Genomic DNA, 22,703 nt, shown 5'->3' with positions numbered 1-22,703 from the left:
GTGCAAAGGCCCTGAAGTAGGAAAGAACTTGGCATGTTTGATGGAGGCCTCTGTGGTCATGTGGGGAAGGTCAAGTGGACAGCAGGAAGAGAAGAGGTCCAGGAGGCAGACAGAGTCATCTGACATCTCCTATCAGCCAAATTACGTATTTTACCCACTGTTAGATTATCACAAATCTCGTCCTGCATCAGCACTGCAACATCAAAGGAAAGCATAAATGGCTTTGTCTTCTCCACGGTCTTTGTCAAGTGCTCCAGCACCTGCCTGGACCATATGAACAGACTTCCAAAGCTTGAATACCTCATCACTTAGGTCAACCAGATGGCTCAAGTCTGGAGAAGGGGGACATTTATTTTCTATTTCAACTTATTCTGTGTAAGTACTTCCCCTATTCTTCGCGGTGGATTGACACTCAACAAACCTTGTTGATAACTTGCTCAGAACAACTGATATTCAGCAGCTCCTTATTTCACTCTGGATTCAAATCCCATCTCATCACTCATTAGCTGTGTGACTTTATAGGCAACGAAAGACCTGTCCCTCTGTTTCCACATCTGTAAAGGGAGGCAAATAATGGTACCTACCTCCTGGGGTTGTTGTAAGACTTTAAATTAGGTAATACATGGAAAGTACTCTGACTGCACATACTAAGCCTCACTAACTGTTGTCTGCTCTTCCTTATGACTCTAGGGCAAGTCTTTTCCGTTTTCTTCATAGAAGGGCCCTCCAGCCTGGACCCCAGTGTCCTGATTATTCAGGAGCAGAGTGAACTTTGACACGGAGGCATATTTAACTTGGGGGCGGGGTAGGGCACCAATGGCATTTGCCACATGAAGGCTTATCTGCTTGTTGTGTGAACCAGACAAGCTGCTCACAGATGTTTGGGTCAGTGGGTAATTCATGACAGCCTCAGAGGGTAGAGTCTTGTAGGACAGGTGTGCAAACTTTGAATGGTCTGAGGAAACTCGACAGACATTACGTGGTCTGGTGACATGGGTTTTATGGGCTCCTGAACACAGCTATTCCAAATTATAGCAGGATAATATAATAATTGTTATTGTTTTAAACCCTTACATTTTGGGTTGGTTCATCCCATAGTAATAGGTAACTGGAACACTAGTTAGTGGGAGATTGTGGTCAGAGGCTATTATGGGGGCCGTTGACTCTGTCTTCAAAGCTAATGTGCTCAAGTATTACTAGACTGCCAGAGACAGAGATAGACAGACAGACAGACAAAAAGAAAGAGGAGGTTTTCTTAGACACTTCCTTTCACTATCAGCGATTTGCAAGGGCATTTCCAGCCATTCTAAGTGAGAAACACAGCCCTCCACGATTAGAGTTTGCTGCAGTGTCCTCAGCGGGACTTGTACTAGGTGATAAAATAAAAAATTGGAAAGTGGGGCCCACTCAGCTCATAGTTACAGGCACATGTACATAGGCGCAAAGTTAGAGACCTTTCACCTCCTTTTATTCAAGCATTCTTTCATCTTCCCAGACTTGTGGGAAGATTTGACCTCTATTATTAATCTTGTTTTGTGTATTTGTGCAGATTAAGCTATTAAGTGCACACAGTATGTTCTATAATCACCTGCTGTTTCCTCGAAGCAGTGTCCAATTGATAAGGCTCCCGTATAAGAAAACAGCCCGGGCACTTGATCCAGAGGGAAGGAAGGCCTAGAACATCCAACAGGGTAAGTCTCCCGCCAGCTGTGAAGGAGGGAGGTGGGGCAAAGAGCCTTGCATTCTTTTTTTTTTTTTTTTAAGATTCCTTTTTTTTTTAAAAAAAAAAAATGGTACAGTTACTTTTTAAAAATTTTGTTTATTTATTTATTTATTTACTTTTGGCTGTGTTGGGTCTTCGTTTCTGTGCGAGGGCTTTCTCTAGTTGTGGCAAGGGGGGGGGCCACTCTTCATCGCGGTGCGCGGGCCTCTCACTGTCGCGGCCTCTCCTGTTGCGGAGCACAGGCTCCAGACGCGCAGGCTCAGTAGTTGTGGCTCACGGGCCTAGCTGCTCTGTGTCATGTGGGATCCTCCCAGACCAGGGCTCGAACCCATGTCCCCTGCATTGGCAGGCAGACTCTCAACCACTGCGCCACCAGGGAAGCCCGAGCCTTGCACTCTGGAGTCTGCTCACTGCTCTGGTCATGCTTTTGGTGAGGCCAAATATCTGAATTTATTGTAGATGGTGAGCATCTGGACACTCACTCTTTTCCTGCTGGGAGCAGCCAGAGGTAGAGCACATCCCACCTGCCCTTGGGGGGGGCACAAACCCATCATCTCGGCACTGGCCGGAGAAAGCTCCAGCCATGGCAGGGCGTCCAGCGGCTGCAGACAGCTCCAAGTTTCCCCAGAGACACGGCTGGGGCTGCAGTTTGTGCGGGTCCGTCTCAGAGCATCTCCCCACCAACCTGCCTTCATGTCCAGGAGGCCTGAGGCCAGACTCTTCCAGATAAAGCATTAGACACCTGCCTGGGTTAACAAATTGACTTACCAGTGCCCATTATCACATTAGTCAAATAAAACTATCGGAAGATCTAGGCAGGGAACACAGGACTTTTAAGTTTTGACGGTGGTTCGAAGCAGAGAGGTCTCTGTGGGATTCAGTGAGACTGTTCCCTGATCAGAAGGTGGGCACGGGGGGAGGGGGGCAAGGAGAGAGTTGATGGGGCAGAGGCAAGTGTCTGCATGGTCTTCAGCCTGTCCCCAAGCAGGGGAGCAACCAGGCCAGCCTTGGGAGCTAACCCCTGAGCAGGGTCATCTTTTCTCTTCCAGGAAAGGAAGTTTGCTATGATTCCATTGGGTGCTTCTCTGACTCTGAGCCCTGGGCTGGGACCGCCATCAGGCCCCTGAAAGTTCTCCCCTGGAGCCCTGAGGACATCGGGACTCGCTTCCTGCTCTACACCAACGAGAACCCAAACAACTTTCAAGTGAGACCTCTGCCATTTTAACATTGTTGTAACTGGTGAGGGGCTGTGCCCACCGGGGGACCAGGAGTTCTTACCTCTGTACCCTCTGCCTCTACCCGATCCCGCCAGCTGCCCCCAGGCCTAGCCAGACCTGGACAGAGTAGGTCTCCGGTAAAAAAGCTGGCTTGAATGAGTGAACGGTTCACATTTGCCAGAACCTCTAGCTAGTTATGTGATTCTGGTGTTGGGCAAAGAGCTTATGGAAGAACATATGGAAGGTGTAAGACCATGAGCCACAGTCCAGACCCAGTAGAGGTAGTGATTCCTGACTTTGGAAGGTAGGGCAGGGAAAGAGAGGTCAGGGTAGGCTTCCTGAAAGAGGTGGCTTTTTGCTAAACTTTGAAAGGTTGTGCATTGGAACAGGCAGAGATGGGGAAGAAAGAGACAGGCTAAAGTGGCTGGGCTGCAAAAACACGGAACCCTTCTGTGTTTGTCACAGATTCTTATTCCCTCTGATCCATCAACGATTGAGGCATCCAATTTCCAAACAGACAGGAAGACCCGGTTCATCATCCACGGCTTCATAGGCAAGGGAGATGAGAGCTGGCTGGTGGACATGTGCAAGGTAGGGCCTGGCTCTAACCCCTGTGGCCTGCGCTGCGGGCAGCTGCCACTGCTTTCCACTAATGTCTCCACCTCCCTTTACGCAATCTCAATTAGCGAGCTCGGAACAGGAAATCCTGACGTATCGAGGTACCTTTATGCAATAAAAATGCCTCTTCACCAAAATAAAAATCCCCTTCCAAGTTTCTAGACTACATCTGTAGCCTGAAGCAATGGCATCTGCTGCGTGAACAAACACTTCTGTCCTCTCATTTCTGGTTAAACGAAGCCTAAATATTGTCTGCTTCCATTTCAGTGAGGCTACTTTGTGTTCCTATAAAAGCAGGATTATGTTCTTTTTGTTCAAGTCTTTCCCACTTCCCTGAGAGTCAGAGATGTGTGCTATGACCATTTATTTGAGATACGGAGAGCTTCGACTGACGGGGTGCCCCAAATGGCAGAATAGAAAATGCCAAACCCACTGTAACAGAGCATCTTTTGCTCAGAACGATAGACAACAGAATAACAAACACATGTTCACATACACACAAAAACACATGTGCAGAGGCACGCACACACAAATACACATGATATACCATCGTCCCTTCTTTTCTTGTGTTCACTGATTCAGTACGTTTTTCTGACACCTAAGAATTTACCCTAGCAGCCTGTCTTCCACCCTCCGACTTAAAATGTCAACAGGAAAAGTTACAAACCCTGAAAATTAAAATCATTCTGCATTTGACCTTGGTTGTACCAGCCATTTAACTCTTGGTATCGCTTCTGTCCCATCATTAATAAGTATCTTCTTGTATAAACTGTAAGATATAGTTTATATCCCAAATTCTCCAGGTTTGTAAGAGATTCCTCAGGGCTGCTTTAAAAATAAAAGTCCTGAGAAAACGGTTTTTGGTATCCGTGTGTGTGTGATCACACATATTAGCATCGTATATGTGAAAAGATTCTAGGTGGATTTTAAATTTATAGTACCATTTTAGACTCCAGCTGGTCATACGTCCTGCCCGGCAGAACTTCTAAGGATATATCAGTTCCTTTGACATCCAAGAAGAAGTTTCCCTTTCAGAATTCTTCAATATCTTTTAAATCAGTGCAGTTCTATTTTTAAAATATCTTTAGTGTGTTTCCTCCATGAAATACTGTGCTGTCCTGACTGTAAAAATAGTGACACTTCCCTCCCACCTTAAAACTTCGTAAATACCCAGCAGCCTGGGGTGAAGCAAGTCCAGCCTTTGCCAAGAGGCTGAAAGGACCCCTAGCAGTCAAATCCACAAGGTCATTTAGACCCTGGCTGCCGGAGAATGCGCTTGAGACCTTTGCTTTTTGAAATAGGATTCTTTGAATGATGCCCTGGTTTCAGCCACCTTATTGAATCAACCTGATTGAATCTGGTCGAAGAAAACCAGAGAGTGGTCAGCTTTTAATTAGTCTACGAACTAGAGAGGGAATCGATTTGCCTTTCTTGTAGCTTTTGCCCTGAGGGATAACTCCTATTGGCAACGGGATTCCTAACGAAGTCGAGTTCATCCCTGTGCCCCAGCTAGGAAGAGACAGAAGGACAGCCAGTGGTAACTCTCAGCGACCATTTCTGAGCTCTGGTTGGAAGCGGTTTCATGAGCCCCCACGATAACCCCCTGGTGTCTCTCCAACACCAGAACATGTTCAAGGTGGAGAAGGTGAACTGCATCTGCGTGGACTGGAAAAGAGGCTCCCAGACCACCTACACGCAGGCTGCCAACAACGCGCGTGTGGTGGGCGCCCAGGTGGCCCAGATGCTGGCCATGCTCAAGGTGAGTGGTGGCCGGGCTGCGAGGGGACACACGGCACCCACCGGTCTCTGCTGGGTAAAGACACAGCTGAGGGTTACATGTTTAAAGAGGAAATAGAAAGAATTGATATTTCTCTTGGAGTCTTACTTCTAAAACTCACCTCAGATCAAAACCTATGGTGTTTGTGCTCAAGGCGCTGTACACCTATAATAAATGAGTACTTCTGGGTGAACATCTCTGAGACCAACAGGTGTGAATACTTTGAATTTGTGTCATTTGTTTGTTCATCCAATATTTGGGGGCACATTGTCAGGAGCTCTGCTAGGGAATAAAGAGAAGGCCCTGGGGGAGCTTACAGGGACCACTGAGTGTGATCAGGGTTCTGATGTGGGGAGGGGGAAGGGTGGTTACAGGCTTTATAGGAGCGTGTGTGGGGGTCAGGGGGCAGCTAATCCAGTCTGGGGAGCGGGGGTCGGTGATTAAGGATGTCTCTCAGGAAGAGACGTCTAAGTTGAGAGCTAATGGCTGAGCTGTGTCGATGTGAACTGGACTGACTCGTGGTTGGGGAGACATGACAACAGGAAGAGGAGGCTAAACCAGACCCAGAGGTGAGAGACTACGACATATCTGAGGGCCCGAAAGTTCCACTAAGGGTCTAGCTAGAAAAGAGTCTAGAAAAACAGGTGTTGAGTCAGAAGAGCTCTGAGGCTTTCGTAAAGGGCTGGGCTTGATCTTACGGGCAGTGGTAGGTTTTCAGCAGAGGAGTACCGGCATTAGGTTTGCAAAAACCACAGCACAGAAATGTCCTGAAAAGACAATCTTCCCTCTCCAGTCGAGCTACAGTTACTTACCTTCCCAAGTCCACCTCATCGGCCACAGCCTGGGGGCCCACGTGGCAGGAGAGGCAGGGAGAAAGACTCCAGGCCTGGGCAGGATTACAGGTAAGACTTGAGGGCTGGGGCCCAAGGTTTGGTCCCCAGTAGCCCCAGAGCGTATACAAGACTGCAGCCTAGCTTGGAGCTGGGCCCAAAGAGTCCATCCAGATTAGAGTCTGCACAGAGCATTTTAGGAAGCCCCCCCCAGAAGCCTATCTTTGTGGCAGGGGAAGTGGTGTCTTTGTTCTCTTTACTTCCTCCGACTCTGTCCCCATCCATTTTCTGGTGATGTGGGTCTCTCAGCAGGACTGAACACCCAGGAAAATGCAGAGTAAGGCTAGCATGAACGTGAGCAAACATAATTAAGACAAGTCCATAATGTCATTCCTTTCCCCCTTCTCTGAAATCAAGGGCAGAATAGAACACAAAAATTTTGCTTCCACTGCCTTCGTTGGTAGAAGAAACCCAGACACCATCACACCAAAAGCATCCTTTTAACCCAAGCAAAGCCTTTAAATTATAACCACAAAGTATATCAATATAGTCATTATAATGCTAATATAATAATTATAGTAAGCATAGATTAAGTGCCTGCTTATCCCAAATACTGTGCAAAGTGCTTTACGTTTTCTCATTTAATCCTCAGAACTAAAGAAAAAGGCTGAGGGAAGCAAATGACTTGCCCAAGGTCACACAACTAATCAGTGGTAGGACTGACATTCAATCCCGGTTCTGCTGTCTTTTGGTTCAAGTCTCTACCTTTATAAGAACGTTCCCTTTTATTTTCAACAGACAATTATGTTCGTGCCTTTTCATCTGCTCTGATGAAAGCTTCAAAAACAATTGTTAAATCTAGGAGTCCTGTCAAGAAGGAAATATAGAGCACGTGCTTTTAATGAGAGCCCTGCATTATGAAAAGCTCATAGCTGTTCTAAACATTTCAGGCTTTGGAACGAAACAACAGAGATATAAGAGATATAATTCTAAATATTTACTTATACACCCATAATGATGTGCCAGGCACTGTGCTAAATGCTACATATATTATCTCATTTAATCTTATAGCTCTATTATTACCCCCTTTTATAAAAGGGGAAACTGAGGTGTAGAAGAAGTCAAGTGATTCATCCAAGGTCATGCAACTTGCTCAAACAATAGCCGAGTAGGGATTTGGAGCAAGGTACCCAAGTCCCAGAATTTGTTTTTTGAATTGTGATACCATACTATTTCGCCCCTTTTTCCTTCAAACTTGGGAAGAGAAAGAGAATGTTGAAGGAGAAAGATATACAAGTAAGTGGGAGAATCTGATGTGGAGAAAAACCCTTGCCTAAACAAAATCTAAATGTCTTTGCTCACCTGCCCTTCTCTATCCACTCCACTGGAATGTAATGAGCATGACTGAGATTCAATGTCTCCATATTCCATACCCCGGCCATGGCACTGCACAACTCCAGGGTATGGCATCCCTTGAGTTAGGTAGCGCACAGCCTGGGCAACTGTACAACCTCAATCCTGCTGGCACCTGTAGCCAGGCCTATTGTGTGCAACGCTGGCCATCTCTTTTAGGGTTGGATCCTGTAGAAGCAAGTTTCGAGGGTACTCCTGAAGAGGTCCGACTCGATCCCTCCGACGCTGACTTTGTTGATGTGATCCACACGGATGCAGCTCCCCTGATCCCATTCATGGGTGAGCCCCTCCACGTTCCAGCTGCAATCACGTGCGATTGTGAGAGCATGTGCTTTTAATGAGAGCCCTGCATTATGAAAAGCTCATTGCTGTTCTAAACATTTCAGGCTTTGGAACGAAACAACTGGTGGGTCACCTTGATTTCTTCCCAAACGGAGGAGAGGAAATGCCCGGATGCAAGAAGAATGCCCTGTCACAGATCGTGGACATAGATGGCATCTGGGCAGGTAAAGCCAGAGCAGAGTGGGGACATCACTTCCCTGGGGGAGCAACGCCACTCCCACAGCAAATCTTAACAACGAAAACACACTGCTCTTTGAAAATATACAACCCCCCCTTCTAGACCTTATTTCTTAAAAATATAGCCACGTATCATTTGTTATATCTCAGCTCTGCTGATTTACTTCTTTATACATTGTGTGGTGTCCTGGAGTGAACAAGCAACAAAGAATTACAAAACCATTGCTTAAAGCTGTAACTCCAACAATCAGTTGATAGCTACCTAATAAAGGAAGGAAATACCATAAAAGTAAATATCCTGAATCTAAGAGAATTTTTCTGCCAATTGTCCCTTGGGAGTCAGTGATATGGTTCAAGCTTATGTAACTGGCTTCCACTCCATAGACAACTCCATAGACAGAATTCCCAATCATGTCCACGGCAAATCCATTCACATGAGAGTCACCACTCCTCTATGTTGGGGAAAGAATAAGAAGCAATCACGGGTAAGGAAGGTTAGAGCAGAGACTGTGCTACTCAAGGTGGCCATTCTTTATCATTGATCAGCACACCTGGGATAAAGGGCATCTTTCAGATACAGCTCTGACTCTGTATCTAATAAGGTCAAAATGGCAACGAACAGGTGAGATTTTCAGCCAGACTCATCATTTGGCACCGCACACGTTTAACTCAAATAAGTGAAGACTTTTATTGAACGTGAGCGTAAAGGCTTGGCAAGTACGGACACCATCAAAGCAACTATTAAGGATGAGGACCTACCTGTGTGTCTTTCACAGCTTTAGGAGGCTTTGCACGGATAGAGTAGCCTAGACTCCCCATCAGTAACCAGTAACCAGTAACCAGTAGCCTAGACTCCCCATCAGTAACCCATCAGGCCAAGCAAGTTCAGGCCAGGTCTGGAATGCGTGCTGGGACATCTGCCCCTTGGCAGGAATTTATAGGAGTCAAGGAAGGTTCTAAGAAGGAACAAGACATGAGAGTGAAAGGCATGCTCACATAAAGCCACCTAAAGCTACTTGACCTTCCTTTTTATACACCTAAACATGGCATGACAGTGTCCTTGCCCGGGTTTGGTCATGCCTGGGACATGTCAAGTCACATCCGGTTGTGTCTTCGAGGACCTCCAGCCTGGTGCCTGGGACACAGAATGGAACAGAGGTTAGAGGCCTGGGCTCAAGCACCGGATGGGCTTGGGTTTAAATCCCAGCTCCACCACTTCCTAGCTGAAATCTGAAATCTGAGGCTGTAGCTTGTATGTCTTTCTGTAATTAGGGATGGTATGTTACCCGCCTCTGAGGAAAGGTGAAGCTTACAGGGACAATACATGTAAAGTGCTCAGAACATTGCCCGGCACACAGAAAGCAGCCTTTATATGTTAACTGTCATTTTGTGGCTGGATTTTGGACTAATCTTCAATTTCTGAAAATATGGTCCCACTTTGGAACCATCCCACTTGGAGAGAGAGGCAGAGAAGTTGTCATGGGGTCCTGACCCCCTGTGCAGACTTCCCTCTTTGCTTACCCAGGAACCCGGGACTTTGTGGCTTGCAATCACCTGAGAAGCTACAAGTATTACTCGGAGAGCATCCTCAATCCCGATGGCTTCGCTGCGTACCCCTGCGCTTCCTACAAGGACTTTGAGTCTGTAAGCTATTATGCCACCTTGAGTCCCAAGGTGGCGCTGTTGTCCTGCTGCGTTGGGATCTGCAGTACTCTCTCACCAGGGTCTGATCATCCCCTACCTGTTTTGCACCGCATGTCAGAGTTCACGGTCCTGTAGAGTGGAGGGGGAAAAAAGCCTTAGGCAGGAGGTAGCTAAAATTCTAGAAGAGTCATGTGGGAGCGGAAGATTCTGGGAAATCGGAGAGTAGAGCAGTCAATTCAATGATCTAGGAAGGCTTCCTGCAGGGGCGAAGTTAGAATCTGGCTGGAAAATCATAGAGTTTAGAAGGAGGGGAAAGTGTGCACGTTTCTGACAGGGGCGGAGCAAGTATGGAATGTGGGAGAGAAGAACCTACACGCCGGAGAGAAGGAAAGGTGGATGCTGGGGTTCTGCACGCTGGGCTGGGAGTTTGTGCCGTGTGCAGCCGGCAACAAGGAGAGAGATGCACGGAACGACACCCCAGAGCCTGCCTATGCGGGCTCACTAGAGCCGGTGTGAGCATCTATTCCCGACCCCACATTCAATGACATCGTGTTGATAGCCTGAAGTTGGCCACAGGCACAGCATATTTACACCACAGAAATCGATAAACTCTACAGGACTTTTTGTCCCAGAGTTGCCTGTTAGTCATTCACCAGCATACCACTCGATGGAAGGCATATTTGATCTAACCTGGGGCCCAGGCATCAATATTTTCTGAAGCTCCCCAAATAGTTCTCATGTGATGTGCATCAGGCTTGGGTACTACATCCTGGATGAAGTTAGTTTAGAGACCATCTATTCCAATCTCTTTCCAGTTATGAAAGAGGAAACTGAGACTATAGGAAAATTGCTCCCCAGACGTGTGGATCATAAAAAGACAAATTCACACCTTACAGCCGGATCCATCTTTCTCATTAGAACAAGTGCTTCCCCTGTCCAGACGAAGGGTGCCCGCAGATGGGCCACTATGCTGATAGATTTGCTGGCAAGACGCGTGAGGAGCAGCAGAAATTCTTCCTGAACACGGGAGATTCCAGCAAATTTGCTCGTAAGTTGCGCTGTGATTTCCCACCCAAGTAAAAGAGGTTTCCTTTCTGTTTTACATACAGGGGTGGCCTCTCACCTGAAATATTTGTGGGTACATTTCATCTTAGTAAAAGGACACATCCACCCAAACCACCCCATTTAAGACTCAACCAAGGATGTAGAAAGGGTCTGCTTTACTTTCATTTTATTTCTATGGCATGAAATGAGTGGACACAAACGGCATAATTAATGGGATAATAGCAATTTACCTGTCTCTGTGGCCATCTTCTCTGAATTTTCACCACCTCACAGTTCCTTGTCCTATGCATTTTAAAAGTTGTGTCATCCGCACCTGTTCTATCCATTCAAAATTTATTTGGTACCAACTCTTTGCTTATCTAGCCCACTTAAGAAGCCCAGTTCCAATCTCCTCAATTTCCAGCCTTCTGTCCATGTGTAGCTGCCCGTTGATGGCGGGTGCCTCTCTGGTGGAGGGTTGGAGGGGATCAGAAAGGGGTAATTCCTCTCAAAATTCTGCTGAGTGGGCTAGGACATAGGGTAGAGCCAGGCATGTTTCAGCCTCTTTGTGCCAACCTGCCTTATGACAGTTCCCTAAGATATTGTACTGTAAAAAAGAGACTGTGTTTATATAAATACATAAATATAATACAAGTCTCACATAGTTTTTTAAGTCAGGTTTATTGAGGTATAATTTATATACAGCCAAAATCACCCTTTGTAGTGTATAATTCTGAGTTTTGATAAATAAAAAGTCATGTAACCATCTCCAAAATCAAGATATAGAACATTTCCATCGCTGTTTACATATTTTTTAAAAAGGCGTTGGTTAATCAATCCTTCCTCTGAGGTAGTGATGCACAAAATACTTGCCAATATTTTAAAAGAACAAATTAAACATTCAAAACCATATATTCATTCCTCAACTAACATTTATGTATGGGCCACAGGCTATGCTAGATGTGGGGTGGTGCAGGGATGAACAAGACACCCTAGCATGAAATTTATAACCCGGCAGAGAAAACTGAAACTGAACAAGCAGCTACAGGTGTGTTGGCTCGACGGCTTGCTGCTGTGACACGGCAGGACAGCGGACCTGGCCCTGATCAGAGGAAGGGGCAGGGAAAACACCTCTGAGGATGTAAAGGACAAGTAGGGGTTAGGCAAAGGATGTGTCTGTGAGCTTACCTACATATGTGTGAATGTGTATGTGAGTATGTGGTGTGTATGTATGTGTGTGCATGTGTATATGTGTGTTTTTGTGTGTGTGTGTTTATGTGCGCATGAGTGTGTGGTCATGTGTGTATAGGTTCCTGTGTATGTGTGTGTGCTCCTGGGCGCCAAGGCAGCCCTTCAGGCGTAAATCTGGATGACCACTGTGTTGGAGACTGCCCAGGGCTCTGGAGAGGCAGAGGGAAGACACAGACCTTGCCCTTGAGGCTCCCAGGACTGCACCCCTGAACTACCTTTCCAAATGTGGGGACCAGCCCTTGTTCCTTCTCTTTCCACCTTCACTCATAGTACTGTCCTTCGAGAACAGAGCTGTCCAACAGAACTTTCTGCCATGATGGAAATGCTCTGTGTTGTCCAATGCAGTAATCAGTAGCCACATGTGGCAATTCAGCACTTAAAGGGTGGCTAGGGAAAGCGAGGAATTGATTTTTGTTTTATTTAATTTGGGTTTAAATTTAAGCAGCCACATGTGGCTAGTGACCCCTTTACTGGGCGGGCAAGTCTACAGGGGTCCACTGCCAGATACGTGTTTCTCCTTAAGGCCTAGTTTGAGTCGTAGGTTAACATGTAGAACTTCTACTTCGATGCCTCAGTGTTAGGGATGTGACAAGAACCTGAGATTTCTGTCAACTATTTTGTGCATGAATAAAAACTCTTTTCTATGTCCTGTGCAGGCTGGAGATACGGAGTTTCTATAACACTGTCTGGAAGAAGAGCCATTGGTCAAATCAAAGTCGCTTTGTTTGGAAATAAGGGAAACACTCACCAATACAATGTCTTCAAGTAAATTTCCTTTTTCGGTACCACCTCTCACTTGATACACACGGCCTTCACATCCGTGCACTGACATACTTGTCGTCTCTTTATCAATGGATTCTAAATTATTTACTTTATGTGCTGAAGTTAACTTCAGATTTTTGCTAACATGTGTTCTTTTCTCGATTATAAATCCAGGCATTTTATTCTTTCTCTCTCAATAGATCAGATTTTTTAAGATAAATCTAATGTTAGCCCAGATATCATGTTTTCTGATTAGCCTAGTCACACGTGTTTGTTGTGTTAAACTAGTGGATAACTTGTTATTGTACAAATAATTCTACCAGAAAAAAATAATATGAAGGAATTATATAGTTTTCTATAGGTAAGTTTTGAGGGTAAATTAACTTACGTTTGAGGAAATAATAGTTAAATAGTAGTTTAAGGGACTTCCCTGGTTGTCCAGTGGTTAAGACTCTGTACTTCTACTTCAGGGGGCCACGGGTTCGATCCCTGGTCAGGGAACCAAGATCCACATGCTGGATAAAAAATAAAATAAATAGTAGTTCGAGGCTGCTGGCATAGAGCTGACTTTTTCATTTCTCTAACCTTTATTTGAGAATTAATTTGGAAAAAAAATCATCTTGTTAATCTAGAGTAGAAAAGAGAGGCAGGGACTTATATGGTCATTAGAACTTGTTTCAGTGAATGGGAACGTTTCTATTTCTCTGTTTCCAGGGGGATTATCACACCAGGCTCCACCCACTCCAATGAGTTTGACGCGGATATTGACGTCGGAACAATTGAGAAAGTCAAGTTTCTTTGGAACAACAACGTGGTAAACCCAACCCTCCCCAAAGTGGGGGCAGCCAAGATCACCGTGCAGAAGGGAGAGGACAAGACGGAGTACGTGTCTTTGCGGCTTGTGCCTAAGGATGTTTGTAGAGACTTGCATTTGTCATGGAAACTCACCCCAGAAAGTCAGCTGAGGTTCAGCCGGTGTTCTCAGCACTCTCTGTGGCAGGCACAGATGATACCGCCCTGCCTTCCATGAAAACTAAGGAGGAAAAATAAGAAAGAGAAATAAGAAATAATTTCTGAAGGGTATAAAGTTATAAGTATCCGTTAGAGAGTGGCTACAAGTTAAAGAGGGGAAGATCAATGAAAGTTCAGGATAATAGAAGGAAAAGGAAATCAGTTTTAGCAAAAGATATAAAATTTGAGATGAGGCGAGAGGGCTGAGGTGGCAATACTTGCAGAATCCTCATCCTGACCCCTGGCATCCCTGGCTGTGGCATCTGCGGGGAGGTGGGGGTAATGACCAAAGCTCAGACCCCAAGTCTGGCCAGCAGGACACCCCCGTGCCGCTTGGCGAGAAGAAGATCCTGGGCTCTTGGTCACTGATTGAGGTTTGGAGGTTAGGTGGGGTCACTAAACTCAGGGCCCAGGGACTGTCACACCCCCGGGCAGGGGGCGGGCAGGGGGGTGGGTTGGCAGACCTCACAGCCATCTCATCAGCTGGATGACCCCTGTGGGGTCCACCCTGTCTCTGTGACGGGAGAACCGAGGGGCTGGCCCAGGCAGGGCGTCCGCGGAACAAGAAGGTCCTCTCACTGAAAATACAGTGTCGAGGAGGCCAGTGGGGAGCCCTATGCAGGCTGGGGGTGCAGCCGAGGCCTCCTCTCCGCCATCGGAGGACACTGGGACTCTAAGGTCAGTGGCCCAGGTCCCATTAGGAAGTGGACCTGTTTCCTGGATCCTGGGATGTGGCTAAAATCATGTCAGAAGAAGGTGGTCTCATTGGAATCTTTAAAATGAGAGGCATTCCCAAGGAGATGCCTTGTTCACAGGTGGATTCAAGAAAGGAAAAAAGTAGGAGACCAAATCACCCAGGGCGTTGCGCCCTCTAGGTGCCTCAGCTGTCACCTCAACCCTCCGCCGACCTGAGGGCAGCTTCCCTGCCCGCCGACTCTGGAGGGAATTGATCTAAGAGAAGCTAGATGGTGGACCTCAAAAATTTTAAATATAGGAAGATAGAGCGTCACAAACTATAATAGTTTGGGGAGTAAAAATACTGAATTCGTCAACTTATTCAAATATTTTGCTGTTAGGAAAACAGCTAATAAGTAACATTTAAAAAAAAAATAAGTGGGAGACTAAAGAAAATTAAGAGTTTGGTCCAACCTCCTCTCATATCCCCCTCAAATTTTTTTAGTCATCTCATTGGGGTTTCAAGTCCTACCTGCTGACAAGAATTCCTCCAGTGACATGGTATCAAAAGAAAAATGTAGTTCCGCCCCTTTATTTCTCTCTCCCCACACACCATCCTCCTTCCTTCCTCTCTGACTTTAGTAAGTACCAGGTATGCCTGGCGTACAGGAGGGGATGCAAAGACAGAGCCTGCTGAGGAGTTTACAGTATAGCTGTTGAGAAAAATGGACTTAGGGTTCATTGGAAAGGTCAAATGACAGACTAAGAACTCCCCGTGAGGGGCCCAAAGAGGGTGCTGGGGAGACGGGCAGAGGGACGGGGGGAGGTATGTGAGGGGCACAGGGAGGCCAGGCTGCTGAGGGCGGGGCTCCGGTGCAGAGGACAGGAATTCGATTGGCGGTTAGGGTTAGGGCTTCCAGGAAAGACAAATGAGGTACAAAGAGAAAGTGGGGAGGGGCCCGTGAAGGTGAGCAGAGAGGATGAAGCTTCAGAGCTCACAGGTGGTGAGAGAATCCCATGTTTCCTGGAAGAGCTGTAACCACAACCACTTACATCTGCATTGTTTTTAAATTAATTATAAAGCTTTTTTATATTTATTGTCATGAGATGCTACATTATTGGCTTGGGATTCTCACCAATCATGGGAGGGAGCTAAGCCCTCTTCTACACATAAAGGCTCCACTGCTGAGACTCGAGTAACCAGCCCCGTATCGTGGCTGGAAGGCAGCAGGGGGCAGCCCAACGGGAGAGCCAGGCCCCTGACTCCAGGTTTGGAAGACAAGGTCCAGAGAGGTTTGAAGTTGACCACAGAAAACGTAGGCCACAATGTCAGCTTGACCTGTGTTTGCATCTTGGTTCTTCTACGTATTAACTGAGAGCCCTCTGTGCCTCAGTTTCCTCTCCTGTGATGTAGGACTCTTAACGATACCTCCTCACACTTGTGTGGTGAGGACGAAGTGCGCACTGCGTGAGTGGATCAGCTAGCGTGGTTGCCGACAGCTAGCGAGAGCTCCGTCTACTGTAGCTGCTGTGTTTTCTTGAGCTGCTGTAGGCTGAATCGGGTCCCCAGAATGGCTGGGGCAAGAGTGAGCCCATCTGTAAACCCCTCTGCTGGGTTTATGGGGGGCCCGCATGGACTGTGGAGAAGGAGAGCCGTGAGAGGTCCAGTCGCTGCCCCAGGGTGCCCACAGTCCTGGCTGCCAGAGGACCCAGAGACCAGGGACCACTTCTGAGCGACCCCTGACCTTGTCCTGGGGTCCAGCCAGCCCCTCCCCCTGGAAGCCCCCAGGCAATCAGCCCTCCAGGAACTTTTTGAAGCTACCACCCTAGTGCAGCCCTCATCGTTTTGAATTGTAAATCAGCAATTACCTTTGCCAGGTAAGAACGCCCAGCACTTAAAAAGATTCCTTTCTCTCCACAGATACAGTTTCTGTAGCGAAGAAACCGTGAGAGAAGACGTCTTGCTCAGTCTCATGCCCTGTTAAACTCCGGGTGTGATGCAGCCGCCGTGTAACACTAATAAAATCCGTACATGCATCTATCTGCTCACAGCATCTGTCGCTGGTGTCAGCTGCCCCCAGTGGGACATTTGGGAATTGACTATTTTAAAATGCCCTGCCCATTTCCGTATATTGGGGTTTCCTGCCCTTGACCTACAGTTACCAACCCCGCTCCCCCCAGTTTCCCTGGTCCTCGTGCCCACTGTCTTCTCCTCACCCGAGGCGCGGCGACAGACAGCAACACTAGAGAGTGGAGCTAGGGCCCTGGCAGAGCCTTTAGCCCTGCCCCTCATCCTGCAGGTGAGGAAACAGGCGTGTGGGCTCGCTGTTGCAACACACGGAGCGGATGTGCCCCATCGGGGCTGAGGGTCAGGCCCCTGACTCTGGTTCCAGGGCCCCTCCCTGACTCTGCCATCACCTTGAGATCATGGAAGGCCGTGCTAGGATGTGGCCCCTTTGTGATGGTAAATTGTGTGGTGATGGGACCACCTGGGGGCTCTGGCCCTTGGTGAGGTTAGGGGGCTCCAGCACCCAGAGACTGTGGTGGGCACATTTGCAGAGCACAGACAGACTTCCCGCGCCCCCTGGCCCTGGGCCGGGGCTGCCTCAGAGCCCTCTCTCCACCTGCCGGGCAAGCATCATCCCAGGCAGGGCCGGGCGCTGAGCAGGGGTCCAGGGGGTGCCCAATGCAGGCCCGGCTGAGGGGGGACTTTTCTGTCTTTGGGGGGGCGGGGGGATTCAGCCAAGCCGACCTCACCGTGGCCCCGCCCACACAGGTGTTCCTACCTGGGGGTGGGGGAGTTTTCAAGGTGGCCCAGCCTGTCCTGTGATCATCCCCAGGGGGTTGTAGGGACCAGGAAGGGCCCTGCATCCCTTGAGTGTCTCCCCTCTTGGTCACCCACCCACCATGGCAGTTCCTAAGCCCCAGTGGCACGTCAAGCTATCACTGAGCTTCCAACCTGAGTGCGAGTGGGCTCCAGAGTGTTCCGTGAAAGCAGAGGGTGTGGCGAGGATTCCCCAAGCAACTGTAGTAAAGGCTTCACAGTCAAGGGCACAGGGTGGGCGCTCAGCAAACCGTGGTGATGGGGGGGCGCGGCGCACCGAGCAGGAGAGACCCAGCGCTGGCTGTGAACCTGCGCCCCGGGCAAGCAGCACATCCAATCAACGGAAGGGAGCTTCTGCAGACACTCCCAAACACCACCTCTTGTGCAGGCACTGGAATGAGAGGGAAGCCGACTTCCATTTGGCTCCCGGGAGCGTGCCCAGTGGTAGGGGGCCGGCACCTAAATAAACACCATCATGCTGCCCACTAGGGCAAAAAGCAAGGTATATGCCAGGACAGGGGGGCCCAGAAGAAGGAGGAGTAAGATGGGGAAGGCTCCGAAGAGCCGTGGGAACTAGGCCCAGGCTTGCAGGAAGACGACCCACTGAGACTGCAGGCTGGGAGGCCAGCAAGGAGGAGGAGGCCCCCACAGACATCCAGGCAAGAAGTGATGAGATGTATGAGGGTGGCGAGTGGAACCAGGTATAATGGGGGGGGGGGGGCGGGACTGGTCGGCCATGGTGAGAGGGTCCTTCCTTCTCAAGGACAGCCTGTCTCACCTGCTCCCCAGACTGACAGATACGGCCAATAACTTGGAGAAAAGGATTTTAAAACAAGGAGGAAGCTGAAAAAAGACTACAGACAGAAGAGACCAGTTGCTGAGGCTCCCCTAATCTGCTGGCCACACCATAAGCACACAGCAGAGGCTCTGCCCTGAGCCTCGGGTGACCTGGGTGACCTTGGGTTTGACAGCAGGTGCACCGGTAACCTGGGACAGGTAACCTGCTCCAGGGACAGGGAAGGCAGCTGATGGAGACCCGAGCCGGAGCAGGGCCAGACTCCTGCTGGCTCCTCCCGAGTCCCTTTCCTAGAATGGGCGTAAGTCCTTTAATCGGATATACAGCCTGAGAAAATTCCCAGGAGGGCAGAGAACAGCTGGCTCCACGATCACCACCATTGACCTCGTGTGTGTCGCAGGGGCCAGCGGTAAAGCCAGGTAAGAATCACGGGGCTGGAGATACACGAAACGTAGCCAGTGTTCAATTCATGAATCACTTGTTATTGCACACAAACAGCACACGACACAGCTTAGTCAGAGTCGGGAAAATAAGAAAGGTGGTAAATGAACACCCCAAGAAGAAGTAGGGAAGGAGGCATCTCGGCACGAGCGGAGGTCCTGGTCCTGCCACAGGCCTCCAGACAAGCATGAGTGGGAAGTCGCCCTCTGCTCTGACAGGGCCTCGGGCGCGACCACCTGCAACAGCTCAGCACCTTGGGATCCGGTCCTCCAGCAGAGAGCCTTCTAGTGGCTGGGCTCAGTGTCTCTTTTCAAGGAGTGGGTCAGGAGGTGTAACAGTTACACCCAGGGTACCTTGTCTCTATCAGTTGCTCCTTCAGTTCTAGTGACGTATGTTACCCATCAAATGTCTTACCTAAAGTACCACTCAGTGTATCACTCTAAGACACTCGCAGTCCTACAGCGGACGTTCCAAGACAGCTAATATGGAAGTTCACACTGGCCGCTGTGACTATTTTGAACTATTTATTTTGAACTATTTCAATAGCTTAAATCCTATACGTTTCACACAAGGTAAGTAGGAATCGTAGCACAGAAGAAATCACATCATAACACCCTGGCTACTTAACAGTGTGGCTGCAGAGCCTCCACTTCCTGTCCCCACACACCCTTGACTTAACGCACCGCCTGCGAGCTGGATGGGGAGATTAGGGCTCTCCGTGGTTACTCTGGAGGACACTTGCAGCGTCTATGTGGCCCCGGCAGATTGAAATCCAGATTTCAGCAGCTGCAGGGGGCCAGCTTGATTAGACTTTGTTCTTTTTTGTTTTTTAAATAACAGAGGTGGTGCATTTTTCAGAATGCATATGAATACGGCCTTTGGAGCAATGAAAATACACCCCATTCATAGTCAGTTTGTTAACATAAAGCTCAGGGGGACTTTCAGTCTGGTTGGAAGCAATAGGAAAAGGCACTGAGCCAGCAGTCAGGGCTCTAGTCAAGCCTGGTGACCTTGGGCAAGGGCTTTCCACCTCTCTGGGTCTCAGCTTTCTCATCTGTAAAATGGAACAGAAGGCTCCATCCTTAAGTCAGGGAGCTGTAAGATGAGGGAGGCTCCTTAGGGAGTATGGCCACAGTCTGACCCCAGACTCAAAGCTACCGGAAGGCAGCAGGCACGCAAAGCAGTGCTCGTTAGGATGGGCTTCAGACCCACCCAACTCAGGCCCTGCATGCTCACGCCAAGGTGCAGGAAGCTGGGCATCCAGGGGCTCACGGGACTAGTTGAGGCAGCTCCAGGAGTGCCAGGGTTGCACCAACCAGCCTGCAAACTAGAATCAACTGGGAGCTTAAAAAAAAGATGGAGTGGGGGGGCTTCCCTGGTGGCGCAGTGGTTGGGAGTCCGCCTGCTGATGCAGGAGACACGGGTTCGTGCCCCGGTCCGGGAAGATCCCACATGTCACGGAGCGGCTGGGCCCGTGAGCCATGGCCGCTGAGCCTGCGCGTCCGGAGCCTGTGCTCCGCAATGGGAGAGGCCACGATAGTGAGAGGCCCGTGTACCGCAAAAAAAAAAAAAAAAAAAAAGATGGGGGGGATCTTGTCCCAGGCCCCACCCTGACCAACTCAAGAACAATCCCATGTACAGGCCTTTTTTAAAAAGTCCTCGGGTACTTCTCCCCGTGCAGCTGGGTGAAGCTCCCTCAGGAAACAGTATTTCCTGAATCCTCTAAAGGCGAGTCTTCTCATCCCAGGCTTCCAAGTGAACTTATTCGTCATTCTCCAAGGGAATTTATTAATTTTGTGTTTTCACCTAGATGATAATCTATTTTTTTTCAGTCAGTTACAGAGACAAGGTTTTCTCTTTGTTGTGGTAATTTGCAGTAAGAGTTTTGTTTCCTAAATTGATGTGCAATGAAATGATGTTAATGGGAACGTCCGGGGGGCGGGTGAAAATTTTTAGTGAGGATGGTGTCCTTCTATTTACTCAGGTCTGAGAAACCTTGGAGAGTATGGTCTGGGACTGAAAATGTGGAAGACATGTCCAGTGTCACAGGCTTTGAGAGCAGAGAGTTGGCTTTGGGACCCGGAAAGGAAGAGCAAATGTGGCCAGAGAGGAGCAGGGAGGGGTGGGGGAGGAACGAGCCTCAGGGGTGGTAGCGGGGACCCCAGGGGGCTCCTCAGTGGGGAGATACAGCTGACATCCCTGGCAGCAGAACCCACAGGTGCAAAAGCTCAGGAGAGGAAAAGAACAGGTGTATTCCAGAACTGTGTGTCCTTCCATCTAAGCACTTGTAGGGTGGGAAGGCATCAGGGAAGAGCAGAAATGAAGCTGGGCGAGGCCACGTGGTGGCCGTGTTAATTTTCTCGGGCTGCCATAACAAAGTACCACATACGGCGTGGCTTAAACAATAGAAACTTATGATCTCACGATTTTGGAGGCTGGAGAGCCCAGGACCAAGCTGTCACAGTTCGGGTCCTTTCGGCAGCTGTGAGGGAGACCCTGTCCACGCCTCTCTCCTTTGGGTGGTTGCTGGTGATCTTTGCCATTTCTTGGCTTGTAGATATATCACCCAAATCTCTTCGTTCATGTTCACATGGCCTTCTCCCTCTGTGCATGTCTCTGTATCCAAAGTTCCCCTTTTTATCAGGATACCAGTCATACTGGATTAAGACCCACTCGAATGGCCTCATTTTACCTCTGTAGAAACCGTAACTCCGAAAGGTCATGTTCTAAAGTCCTAGGGTTTAGGACTCCATCATATCTTTTTGCAAAGAACCCAACCCAACCTATAACAGTGGCCAACCTCGCATGTCCAGCTTAGGAGCTTGGACTCCACTTAAACTGGATCCCTCTCTACCAGATACCCGCAAACTATTCTCTTTAGTTAAAGCCCAAATTACGTAGCCCTGGTACAAGCCCTCTTCAGTGTGCTGTTCCTTGTTAGCTTGTTCAATCAGTTGAAATTGTATTTCTTTTAGGCAATCAGTGTCTGTGCCCCAAGGGACCATCAGTTCCATGAGGGCAGGGCAGTAGGATACGCTGTTCCCTCCCTGTTACACCCTCAAGGCTGGAAGAGCAACCAGCACGCTCTGGCCGCATAAAAATGAACACGAAAAAGTGAACAGACACGTGAAACACGCATCTGAGGGTGTCAAGGAGCCACCCACAGGATCAGAGCTGGGAGGAAGCTCTGGGGGAGGCTGATGCGGTGCCCTAGAGAGACGTGATGCCAGCCCCTCGAGGGCGAGGGGAGGGAACAGATAAAAGAGGTGATGAAGGTAAGGAATGAACAGGTCTCAATAGGCCTCAGGGTGCAGTCGAAGGAGAACCCAAGCCACCCCCTCCCCCAGGCAGCGGCTGCGCCAGCTGGCAGGGCTCCCCAGGCTCTGACCCTGCCGCTTGCCTACATGTGGCCAGTGAATGACTTTTCCCACAGGTGCTGGCCTTCCCTTCCCTCCCAGGGCAGACAGCTGGCAGGACCTCAGAACCTCAGGCCCCCAGAGAGGAAGGAGGAACTGAGCTGCCCCTGCCACGGGCAGCCAGCTGGGAGGCGGCCTGGGGCCCTGCCTTGGGTCACCTGTCACAGAGACCAGGCAGGCTCGGGACTGCTTGAGAGCACCCAGTGGGTCTGCCCCCAGCCACTGGTGACTGTGGCAGGGGTGCCCAGCCCCGTGGGGTGAGCTTGGTGCAGGGACAGTGTTCCTAAATCCACCGAGATTCCCCCCATTTACAGGGCAGCAAACTGAGGCCTCCAGAAGGAGAGAGCAGCTGCACAGTAGGAGGTGGCGCCTCAAATCAAGGTTTCCTCCTCCATTCACCCCAACTAAGCCCCTTACTTTCAGGGCCTCTGTTGCCTTGGCTGTAGAATGGGAATAAAAAAGGCGCTCTAGGAGCTACGATTTGATGGCCGCTGTCTTCTCTCAAGACACCTTTTGAGCCAACACCACCTTTTCTCCTCTGATGTCCAGCTCTCTCACGCCCTCAGCGCCTCTTCCAGAGATTGCATCCCCGAGACGTGTGTGTTCAGCTTGTTTCTCATTATCTTAGGTATTGTCACCTCTTGGCTGACTCCTTATCCACTTTGAAAGAGGGGTTTAGATGCTGCGCTCCTTCAGGGTGACTCTTGCTTGAATTGAAAGGTGAGTCCTTTCTCTAGGTTGC

The 22,703-nt window shown here is 49.0% G+C and overlaps 1 protein-coding gene across 1 annotated transcript; it reads left to right on the top strand.

Moving 5' to 3' along the window:
• Positions 1 to 2,182: 2,182 nt before the first annotated feature.
• On the top strand, positions 2,183 to 16,469 carry LOC309971531 (inactive pancreatic lipase-related protein 1; the record flags this gene model as incomplete). The annotated part of the gene is made up of 12 exons (XM_082854616.1): positions 2,183 to 2,231; positions 2,773 to 2,927; positions 3,406 to 3,531; positions 5,183 to 5,317; positions 6,129 to 6,237; positions 7,738 to 7,857; positions 7,965 to 8,084; positions 9,623 to 9,741; positions 10,660 to 10,789; positions 12,693 to 12,801; positions 13,513 to 13,680; positions 16,406 to 16,469. 12 exons carry the CDS (start codon positions 2,183 to 2,185, stop codon positions 16,467 to 16,469), a joined length of 1,404 nt encoding a protein of 467 aa, XP_082710742.1.
• Between the last annotated feature and the right edge of the window lie 6,234 nt (positions 16,470 to 22,703).

Source organism: Leucopleurus acutus, assembly GCF_964270905.1.
Source record: "Leucopleurus acutus genome assembly, chromosome: 14".
NCBI lineage: Eukaryota > Metazoa > Chordata > Mammalia > Artiodactyla > Delphinidae > Leucopleurus > Leucopleurus acutus.
Note: the sequence above shows the minus strand (reverse complement) of the source record. Positions and strands in the feature narration are given on the sequence as shown.